Consider the following 12,335-nt stretch of genomic DNA (forward strand, 5'->3'; position numbering starts at 1 on the left):
ACGTTAGAATAGAACGAAATTTAAATTCACAATAAAGCATACTTTATAATTGAATTACAAGTAAGCTTTTTTAAAAATTTATAAAATATATTTATCAAGACATTAGTTTATGTGCATTAGACTAGACTTATTTATTTGTAATTGAATGGAATCAAACATATATTATGCATTATCTTTTTTTGAAAATTTTAGATCTTTTGATCGAGCCAAACATAATGCATATATTCTATTGCATTTATTTTGAGTATGTCTGTAATTATACACAATCTTTAAAATACAAAATCTAAATTTTATCTAATTCAATGATTCATATTGATCAGCCACAAGCTGTGCAGCGGCGTGTGCTTCACGCTCCATTCCCCAGAACCCGCACGGTCCTGTATGACAATTCTACTTTCCTAGTCATCATCAAAGACGATCGCGCTTTCCAGGTTATTGCAAAAGCCAATTTTTATTTTATTTCTCAGACGAGAATGATTTCAATTTGATCGAGAAGGAGAAACACAGTTGACGAGAGTCTCATTCAAGAGTCGGCATCAATCATCGGTAGGGAGAGATGAAAGGATTGACACTGTCACCATCCAAACACTGGCTTCCCACAACCGAAAATAGCTCCTCCAAAAAACCCTGCATAAACCTCAATGCAAACCCAATTCAATTCAACAGCAAATCGTCATCAAGGAGATACCCACTTCCTTCTTTCGTCGTAAACGCCTCCAAAACCCCTTCCCAACCCCCAACCGCAAAACCCAAGAGCACCAATCCGCCGCCGCTGGTGGTGGTGGGATCTGCCAACGCCGATATCTATGTGGAGATTGAGAGGCTCCCGAGAGAGGGCGAGACTGTTTCGGCCAAGTCCGGGCAGACACTCGCCGGCGGCAAGGGTGCCAACCAGGCTGTCTGCGGCGGGAAGCTCTCGTACCCGACATACTTTGTGGGGCAGGTTGGGGAGGACGCTCATGGGAAGTTGATCAGCGAAGCCCTTCAGGGCGGTGGGGTTTGCCTTGACCATCTCAACACTCTGTCTGCCGCCCCTACTGGGCACGCTGTGGTGATGCTCCAATCTGATGGGCAGAACTCCATTATCATCGTCGGAGGGGCCAACATGTCTTGTTGGCCTGAAACTCTCTCTGATAAGGACTTGGAGGTTGTGACGAATGCTGGCATTGTTTTACTTCAGAGGGAAATCCCAGACTCTGTCAACATTCAATTTGCAAAGGTCAAGCCTTTTCTTTTCTCTCTCTGTGCTGCTATGTTTTATCTATCGTAGTAGAAACTATTGGGCAAAGAATCATATTAAGGGATCTGGGTATTGGATCGTGATGGATTACTCTCATATTGTGTTGCAAGAATGTTTTGTGCATTGTAGTAGAAACTATTGGGCAAAAATCATATAAAGGGATCTGGGTATTGGCTTGTGGTGGATTACTGTCACATTGCGTTGGAAGAATGTTCTTAAATTTTGGGTGTTTTCTATTAATTGGAGTTTTCTCATGGAATAGTGTCACATTATCTCATAATAGCAATTTTAACTTTTTTGAGTCCTTTTCTGATTTTTTGGTTATAGTTTTCTATTTCTATAAAACATTAGAGAGATGAAATAGTGGATTGTTAACTTGTGGGGATTTTTTTTTGGGTTCTTATTTACGATTCTTTAAAAAAAAGGAATTATATGGTGGATAACTGTAACGCCCCGAACCCTTAAACCCGGGTCTGGCGCGTTATACCTGATGAAAACCCTGATAATCATGATCCATAACATACGCAGTGGAAAACATAACCATAATCTTTATATAACATACACCACAATACCGTAATACCAGAGTTTACTAATTCTAACTATAATCCATATTAAATCACCCATCACCTGCATTTCCATAAATTTACATAACTTCCAAAACAATTCAGTATTTTCACAATCATTCCTTACTCAATAGCCTTGGAACATAAATGCATAAAACATAAATATTTACATTCCCCAAAATTAACATAGAAACATACCATCTTCTTTTTCTATTTCTCAATAATGCTATAAAATTCTCGAGCTCTCAAAGCTCGATCTCGAGGAAATCCTGAAAAAAAATAAATTCATATTCAGATGAGACACATTTCAGTAAGGGAAGAAACAATATATTAAAGCAGTGTGTGATCAACATGAGTTTATAATCAACATAATATTCAACATTTGCAAATTCTTAACATAATTTTCGAAATCATTTTCTGATCCTATTCAAACGCATGTAAGATATTTTACCCACGAGATTACCCAAGGATAGGGGTGATTACCCGCCTATACAAGTAGCACCCCTCTACTCTGATACATTTGGCAACCCAAAGTTCACAACTAAAGCATACCAGGGCACTCACCTTATTCAGTAAACTCTTAATAAATTGATCTCGTACTCACACAGTTCATACAAAAGTTTATCAGCGAAGGCCCTAAGGATAAGGAAATCTATCCGGCCATACAAGTAGGTTCCCTCTGCTCTAGTACGTTATGCGGCTATTGCCACATCTGTAGCTACTAGTGCACTCGCCTTACTCAGCAAGCTCTCAGGCGAAAGGTACGCCTCACCCAATCATAACATGTTCTATGTACATACATACTTCTAATATCATAATACATCATTCTTTCTATCATTATTTAATCATACACATTCTTTCATGTTCATAACTTAACATTTTCTTGTGTTTCACTTTAAGTGACTCTTTCCCATTTGTATCATTCACATTTCATATTTTATTTCATTGCATTGTCATTCCTTGTCATTTCATTTCATAACATTTTCATTTCATTCCTTTGTACTACAGCTGCTCTTTAGCCGTCATTTGTTAGTTCACATAGAAATACGCTAGAATTTGCTACAGTTAGTCCACATAGAAATGCGCTAGAATCTGCTAACCCGACTTTCAGCTGTCGTACATTTACCTAACATCTTTCAGCTGCTTTATCCAGCATCTTTTAGTTGTTTACATGGTTGCATTAACACACACAAGCAACCTAGTTCATGTCATGTTTTATTTACAATGCATTACTTACTTAACCTGCATCTCATACATTTAACATATATTTACACACAACATTCTATTTACTCATACCACATACTTTAGTAATAAAATTCATACACTGCCTGTAAAATAAGTCAACCAACATTTAATGTTTATATATTAAAAATACCTTTCATTTCTTACATAAATACTTTGAAAATATTTTTCCACTTTCATCAGTTCATTTTGACATATACATATCTAATAAACAGCCCTAAACTCGAAAAAATATAATTTAAATAGTAGGCATTTTACCCATACCAAAACATATACACGTATATATAACATAATTTATTTTTTCATTAAATTCATAAAAATTCTGATTTAATATATATTTTTTCCTTTACCTTTTTTCTTGAATTACGCCAACAAGGACCCCGAAAAGATGCCTGCGGCGCTCACCCGGACCCTGAAATTAAATTCTTAGTTTCAATAAATTATTTTTGAATAAATTATTATTTAAATATTTCCTAGGGTCATAATTCCTAAATAAATAGTAATACCCGCAAATATAATCAAATTGCCAAATTTTCCAAATCCCACTCTCGCTTTGGAGTAGGGTTTAGAAAATCCCAATTGAAAAATTACCTACGTCAAAATGATGATGACGATGACTAGGACCACGTGGTGGTACCCGATCGTCGATTTAACTGCATATTAATAGCGAAATTGAGAAAATGGAGAAAAATTACCTTTCCCCAGGAGCAGTACCTAAATCGTTCCCATGAAAAATCTGCTCCAGTAGAAATGTTGGCAGCGGAACCAGGATTCCAACGGTACCTTCCGTTTCCCGATCCGTTACAAACTCATCGAGAAATTGAGAGAGAAAGAGACGGAGACAGACATGGCTACGTGTCACGAGCTAAGCTTGTTCAGGGCATTATGCTTGCCTGTGACCGCTTATCTCGTGTGTTTGGGATGGGTTTCCATCATGTAAATACTAGTGTAGGGTTATTTTCCAGTATTTACTTCATTGTAAGCCAAATAAGGCAGTATGACTCCTCGGTCACATTGATGTTTCCTAGTGCCAGAGTGAGAATGGCCCAGAAAGCTCTTTAGGGGAGGGTGAGTGTTCATCAATCATTGTAAAACTCACTAGCAATTGTCAACGTGCTTAGCCTACTTGCCTCCCTCGCTAAGTACAACATGTCAACGGAGGATTTGTTAATGAATTACGTTTGCTTCAATATTTACTACTTGGTTGCCACGGCTTTCATGAATTGATTATTATTTCCGCTGCTATCTGATTGAATGTTAATGAAAGTGCTTCGTGGATGAATGTTGGTAAACAAAAGGCTGGCTAGTTAAGCAAGAGTGCTTTAGCTAGCGCCGCACGGCCCTTCACAACGGTGTGAAAAAGGCGGACCGTGACACTACGCGCTGCACGCAGAAAAGTTTCAAGGGGGGGGTGCCGCCTCTGTTCTTCTCCTGCTTCTTCTTTCTTCTTTCTTCTTTTACTTTCTTCTTTTCAGTTAACTTTACATATATATATATATATATATAATTAAACTTATTATATATTTATATATATAATAACCTACTATATATGTATATATATATATATATATTCCCTTATTTCAATTAGGTTTTTTTTTTTTTTCCAATGTCAAAATATTTAATTTAATAACTAATTATTTAATTTATCTTAATTTAATTTAATTTCTTTTTTTTTTCTTCTTTTTTCCACGCCATTCTTTTTATTTATTTATTTGTTATTTTATTTTTTATTATTTTTTTCTAATTATTTTAATCATTTTAATTTTTTCGGGTCTTTACAATAACTGTTAGGAAACCCTGCTCTATTATCTTTCAAGGAAAGTAGACTATTTAGTTATTGTATAGTATTGTTTTTTAGTTTGGTTATTGGATCATAATGCACTGGAAGATTAAAGAAAGAGAAGTTATTAATTAGGTGGACTTTTTACTATCACATCAAATGGGCTGAATTGCTGGGAAGGTTTGGTTCTCTGAATGGAATGGAAATTTTATAGGGATAATAATAATTTTCAAGAAAGTCACTCATGCTAAGTTTTGTGTTATTTCATCCAACATGGAATGGGATAGGAATGGACATTATGTATTTTCGACTAATAAAATTTTTTGCATAGTGATTTGCTATATGATATCACCTTTTCTTTTGCTATATGACCATTCCATTCTTATAGAATATCATGGTTTTAAATAACGGCCGTAACTGTTACGTAACGCTATTACATAACGATTTTTTAGGTTACTAACACTGTTACACACCGTGAAATCAGTGGGAAGAAAAATCAGGGCCGTTACGGACCGCGATCGTTACGTAAAGGCCGCTACGACCGTTATGTAGCCGCTACGACCGTTATATATTTTTTACTTTTTATTCTCACTTTTTCTCTCTCTTTCATAAATCATTCTCAATAGACCATGTGGCGAGAGGGGGAAAAGATTATAATGAGGATGACAATGATACAAAATTTTCTATTTATTTAAATACTCACAATAGATGCATTGATGTAGGACGGGAAAGGGTGGCCTAGTCCTACAGTTCAAGCCTCACAAGCACATACACTCAATACACTTTAACTTAAGAATTTAATCATCTGAACATAAACACAATAAACCAGAGGACATTTCACATGTTTTGCGATTTTGAAAGTGTGTATGGTGTTGTTCTGAAATAAGTCCCAAGAGTTCTTTCACAAAGGAATCAAGTTATGTGTAACAAAGATGTTATTTCAATATTTCAAAAAATAAGTTTTGTGTTTAGAACAACAGTATTCCACAATTGATTTAGACTAGCAAGCAGTAATATTGCAAGTCTTAAGGATTCATATATGCTATTCAAGTTTTGGAATGCAGAATTTCAGGCAAAGGGTTTATCAAATATGAAAGTGCAGAATTTGAAACTAAGGTTTAGTAATAGCAGGGGTTGTAAGATATAACAGGGGTTCAAATAGAAACTGAAGTTACCACGAGAATCCATGGATGCTTGACATTGTTCAACACAAGTCTTAGACTATGCCAAAAATTCCTTAGAACAAACTTTGAAACACTGAGACGAACGCAGCAATGTAATGGAGGGGAAGTGGCCGTGTGGGGGGTATTTTGGTGTGGCCGTATGGATGTGTTGGAGGATAGTTAGAACTCGTTTGAAGTTCTTCGTGCACACTTTGAAGTATGGATATGTATGCAGCAAATGAAATGATGGATTGGTGGCCTTGGGGTATAACTTGGTGATGGCCGTGTGGGTGATGGAGGGAAGTCATGAAGGTGGGATAGGGATGGAGTCGCTGAATAGAATAGTGGTTTCTCACCACTTAATCTCCAAGGAGAGCGACGTAGCCTCTCACTACACAATCACAAGGATTGGACAAAGTTTAACAAGCTTCAACAAAGGAATTTCTTTTCAATATCAATACTTTTCTCTCTACATAGTTCTTACAATGAAAGGGGTATATAACTAGCGTGGGGGGGGGAGGGGGGAGAAAGCATTAATAAGCTTAGCTAGCATGGGGGGACAAAGACATTAAACAACTAACAATTCCCACACAAGCATTGGAGACAAATAATAAAGACACCAACTTACTAGACACATTAATTACTAACACAACTTACAAACACACACAACTTACTAAGACACAATAAATACTGACACAACTTTCTAACACACAACTTACTAAACACAAGTTGTCTTGTAAGATTACAAATTAAATATAAAACAAAAGTCAAAGGGAGGCCCAATTTGGTGTGGGGTCCACAAGACTGTGTGGGGCCCGCATGGTTCTTCTTGCTTCGACACTTCTCTTGGATCTTCAAATAGGATCTTCAAGCACCTAATTGTCTTGAAATGGAACGTCCAAGCAAAATATAATAATAAAGTCTTTTATCAAGAGAAGTCTTCAAATCAAAGAGTCTTCAAATAATCCATGCAAAACCTACAAATAATTTTGAACTGATGTGGACATCGGGAGGTTGTCCACATGTTATCATGTCGGCAAAGGAAATGTGGACATCAGGAGGTTGTCCACATGTCACAACATCTGAAAAAGAGATAAGTAAGGCATATCGATCCCCATCATGCATTAATTAACCATTTGAAAATACTAATTTGTTAGGAAAAAGATTTATTTTGATAATAATGTGATATTTATGTTCTATATTTTTCAACTTCAATCTTCTTTCTTTTCTAGCTATTTTATATTCGTATTATTCGTATATCTTGTATGTCTAATGATTAATGGAGTGTATAATGTATTTTATTCTATTAATTAATTTAGCACACATAAGAATTTATCATAGATAAGAACAATGAGAAGTATAAATACACATGTAATTTTTCTATCAATGGTGGTTTAAAACATATGTAAACTTGTTGCCCTTACCAAATAATTTAGTTACTCGAACTAAAGGATCTAAAATACACTAAAACTCTTTCTAAGAAGGGCTAAAAGCTTAAAACATGCAAGTACGCTAATATGCATGAGGTTTTGCGTGCTTCAAAAACATTCACGGCCGTTACACCCGCTTCCCATTATGTAACATATGCTACTCCTGCTTCCCGTTACACCTGTTTTTGTTACGTTACGCTACCCGCAACCGCGATTTAAAACCATGTAGAATATAGAGAGACATTTTGCAAACAAAGCATAACCTTAGGGTCTATTTGACATCATTTTTATTTTTTGTTTTTTTTTGTTTGTTTTTATTTTATTTTTTTGTATATTGAAGAAATAGGTTATGGCAAGGATTTGCTTATATTGCTACTTTTTCTATTTCTATTGTTAGTTTGTAGTTGTTTTGAAAAAAACTGAAAACCAAATTGTATAGTTTTAAATTGTTTTGATTTAATATCCAAAATTAACTTTTGTGGGTTAAATAATTTATTGTGTACATAAATTTTTAATTAAAATTAAAATGAAATGACAATGTGAATATAAAACATAATTAAAATAAAACTATCAACAAAATGGCTAAAAACTTCAAAAAACAATTGAAGTCATTAAAAATATTTTTATTTTTTAAAATATTTTTCTTGTTGTATTAATATGTGTTTTGAAATATAATAATTGAGTAAAATAATTATAGTGAATTTTATATTTAGTAAAATATTTTTAAATTTTATTTTTGTATTTTTATTATTTTAATAATATTATTTTAATTGTTATTTGATTCAAGGACAAATGGGCATTTGTTTAATCAAGCTTATTATTTATTTTAGTTATAGAAATATTGACTAAAAGGTTGCTAGTTTTTGATTTTTAATTTTTGTTTTTGGTTTTTGTTTTCATATTTTTTCATAGTGATACCAAATGGCATTTTAATTTTTGAAACAATTTAAACTAGGAAATGTCGTTGTCATGAACATTGAATTTGACCTCATTAGCTCCTTGTTCTCAATGATAATTAGATCTTGCCTCTGGATTCATGGAGAGGTGGTTGAAGAGTATCTTATTTAGAAATAGAATCAACATGGATTTTTTTTAAAATGATGACAAAAAAAGAAAAAAACTATGTTCGAGGAGAAAAAAGAATGGTTTATTTTGATCCTATGTTTTATAATGAATAGAAGGGGTGAATGCACTACTTTGCTTTTATCTTGCATGCTTGCCACATTTATCTCTTGCTATGAATTTTTCACAATATCTTAGTTACCATAATACATTGCTTATTTTGCTGTCAATTTCTTTTTGGGTGATGGATAATGAAAGTTTATATTTTTGATAATGAACATCTTTTTGGTGCAAAACATGGGCTATTTAGACGTCAGCCCTTAATAATTTGGGAAAAAAGAAAAAAGAAAAAAACTGTAGCAACACTTGCAGGTCTGAAAAAGAATTATTTATAAGGAATGCTTTAATGTAGTTCATTATATTTAGAACATATCTTGTGAATGGCTTTAACTTATAGCCAAGGGAAAAATATTTGTGACTGACTTCAGAATGAAGAGGTGAGAATTATTACTCATCTCCATTTAAGTTTGTAATTTTTGATTTTTCCTGTTTTTGTTTCATCATCTGTAAGCTTTAATGAGACATTGCATGACCATGAGGTGTTGAAAGTAGTTGGATGATACCTTGGTGTTTTATGGGGAATTTACATGTTTCAAAGTTTTCCCAAGATGGTTAGTAGTTGGTGCAGCTTAGAACTGAGGCATCTTGGGACAACAATGTCCTTTTTGGGACTGTTAGGACAATTGCTAGTCATATTTTACATGGTGTGCTGACCTAGAATACTGATAAAAACAACATGTTGTTTTAACCTGGAATGTTTTCCCCTAATCCATTGTTGTCAAAGTCTCATCTAGATGACATTTGGACAGTGCTAGGCATGGTCTGGGCAGTACTAGGCATCTAGACTACTTTTAAATTCAGCACTAGCAGTTGCCAAAACCTTACATGGTTGAGCATCTTTCTAATGTTTTAGTTATGCAGTTTTTATTAGATTATGGTTAGGATTTTTTGTTTTCTAGTGCTATGTACAGTGCCCTTCCTAATTGTCAAATTACTGCCATCACATCAGAATGCCATGCCATTGAGTCAAGTATGTTTCTTGCAGTGTTGGTCTTATCATGGGATTTTTCCATTTCGATGTAAAACTAATCTTACCTTCCATAAGGCATTGAAAGAATTTGAAATACAGAGTACATGTGGATTCTGTTTCCTTGGGGTTGTAGATTAGATCAGTCATTAATGTAGTTCATAAGGTGGTGCTGCTGAGGAGGTGATATCTAGTGTGTGTTGGATGAAAAGTGTAATGCAGTAGTTAGTAAAATGTTGAATTTATAGTGTTGTAGACAGTAAAATTAGAGGAGACAAGATAGTCTGAAAAATCTAGAGTAAAATACTATAATGTTATTCTTTTGGCAAAATGATAGCAATCAACAAATGACAAAAATGAGATTCCGGGTGCTGGACCTGCTGGTCCTGTTGGATGCTGAGATGAAGCGAGGGAATGACTTCAGGTAGACTGAGTAGCAGTGGTTCAGTGTGGATGCAAGAAAATTGTGGGTTCAGCAATGGTAAAGATAGAATTGAGGTTTCTAGGATATTTGGATGATTCTGGAACAAGGTCCTCTGGTATGCTGGGGAGTGCTTACATGGAGAAGAGTTTGTAGCTTAAAATTATATTATATAGGAAAGCAGTATGGTGATTGATGTGTGTAGATTAACGTGTATCTTGCTTTTCTTGTTGCTGGGAATTGGCTTAGGTAATAATTTAATTTAGTTCAAATACAAAGAACCATTCCAATCATAAGAGGATTCCCGAAAAATGCAGAAAACGGTGATAATTTGAGCCCTTGGTAACGCTGTTACGCTAGAAAGTGGGGTTGTGACATCTGGATGCTTCCTGATGCAGGACCAAATCTCCATGCAAAACTGTTGCAATTCAACTCTTTCTAATTTGGGAAACTTAAACAAGGTAAATACTAATTTCTTGAATAAAATTTTCTAAGTAAAGAAAAAATAAAAATAAATAAAAAATTTTAATTCCACTTGCTTGCTTGCTTGAGCATCATTCTCCCCAAGTTGGGAAGTATTTGATGATAAATTTTATAAATCCAAAGGATGAAGAAACAACATCTTGGCTGGATCTTGATGGGGACTGATGTAATTTGTAGGCTTCAAGGCACAATATGAGTGTATAACAGATAATCCGCAACTAACAAATTTATCAGGAATGATGGACTCGATACGTTGGGGCCTGGGCTCCAATTTTGATGTATCCATAATTTTTCCATATCTCTTTCATTTCAATACTAACTTCCTGCACCCTTTCTTGGACTGCCTCATCTCTTCTAGGCTCAAAAGGAATGCCTCTCTTCTAGTTCACCCTCTTTTGGTACATCGCGATCAGGAATTCAGGATTAATAATGGAAACAAGAACAAGAGTGTGAAGCATGGAGTCAATTTTGTTCATCCTACATCAAATCTGTCTAAGGAAAAGATCAAATTCATCACCACTTTCTTTCTTTTTCTGATTTAAAAAAAAAAAAAAAATCCTGGCTGGTTTGGACTCATCAGTCCTGTTCAAGCTTCAAAGGCTCTGTTGGTTGGGTTTGCATGCTCCAGTTTGGGTGGTCCGACCCAGTCCAGTTACTTAAATCTTCTTCGTTGAACCAAACCAAATGGGGGTTAGGCATGGTTCTGTTTTATCAGACTTGATTGCAGCGGCAGTGCGAGAGTAGGGATGGATGATGACAATGGTGATCTGTGGAATTAGCATGATGAGACAATGACAGCGACTAAGCTAATGAATGAGGAATGAATGACCATCATCAACATGTGGCCTTCAAGCAATGACAGTTTATTGGCAAAGGGAATAGGGAAGCCAAAAGTGAATTGCAACAACAAAACTCAACAATAATGGTGAAAATAATGAAGTTTTGATTTGCTGTGATGACTTTGAAGGGGTGCTGTGACAAGCAGAACATGAGGGCTTCAACTTGTTTTATGAAATGGTTGGTGTTGGCTTCGATTCAAGGTTCTGTTCAAAGATTTTAAGTGAGGGTGCTTGTAGGATTTACAGCTGTATGGGGATTTTTTTTTTCTTTTTTTCTGGATTTAAATTCTTGCAGCTGTGAATGGAGGGTTTAGTGGGGAGACTGGAGAAAGGGGCAGTGGTAGTTGGCGGCAGGGATTGTTGTGGAAGGCGACTTAAATCAAAACACAAACCCTATGAATATTAATTAAAGTTCACAGGCAACCTTGTCAAACACTTGCAAACCCTGTCGGCTCAGAATTGCTTTGATACCACTTGATGTAGGCACTAATAAACAACCAAGCCGGCTCAGAATTGCTTTGATACCACTTGATGTAGGACTAGATGTGATTCCTCTTCATGTTGATTCTCCTTTAATCTTTTTGATCCAAATATGGGAGAAAACTTAGGAGTAACTGGTACAAAAGGAAACATCAGTGTCAACTGAACAGCAAATAGCAAAAGATTTCTTTCCTTACTTCAGCCCACAATTATTTCCTTATTTTTCAATTCATTATTTTGTACAGTTAGCATATATTTAGTTTACATGTATAGGGCTTGACAGATTATAGTTTACACGTATAGGGCTAGAATCATGCTAGAACATTTTTTTACTTTCCATGTATAGCATTCTTGTAAAATCTATATATAATATGCAGAACTCAAGGCCAAACCATTCGGCCATTCACACAATACTTTGACATGGTATCAGAGCCAGCCGACTGCTAAATTTTCCCCACCCCCCTTTTGAATTTTCTTGTCTTCTCGGTTTTGGAGGTGCCTCTCATTTCTGTGGCTGTTGTGTTTTTTTTTTTTCTCTTCTGGAA

The 12,335-nt window shown here is 35.2% G+C and overlaps 1 protein-coding gene across 2 annotated transcripts in view; it reads left to right on the plus strand.

The window, feature by feature from the left end:
* Nucleotides 1-309: 309 nt before the first annotated feature.
* The window catches only part of LOC131165568 (ribokinase), a 28,171-nt gene continuing 16,145 nt past the window's right edge, over nucleotides 310-12,335 (plus strand). The window contains exon 1 of one of the 2 annotated variants that reach the window (XM_058123495.1): nucleotides 310-1,219. In XM_058123495.1, coding sequence (XP_057979478.1) covers nucleotides 557-1,219 — 663 coding nt within the window. In that variant the 5' untranslated portion in view covers nucleotides 310-556. The remainder of the gene's footprint in view (nucleotides 1,220-12,335) is intronic. The other variant, XM_058123502.1, reaches the window with a different exon arrangement.

This window comes from Malania oleifera, chromosome 1, assembly GCF_029873635.1.
Source record: "Malania oleifera isolate guangnan ecotype guangnan chromosome 1, ASM2987363v1, whole genome shotgun sequence".
NCBI classification, from domain to species: Eukaryota; Viridiplantae; Streptophyta; class Magnoliopsida; order Santalales; family Ximeniaceae; genus Malania; species Malania oleifera.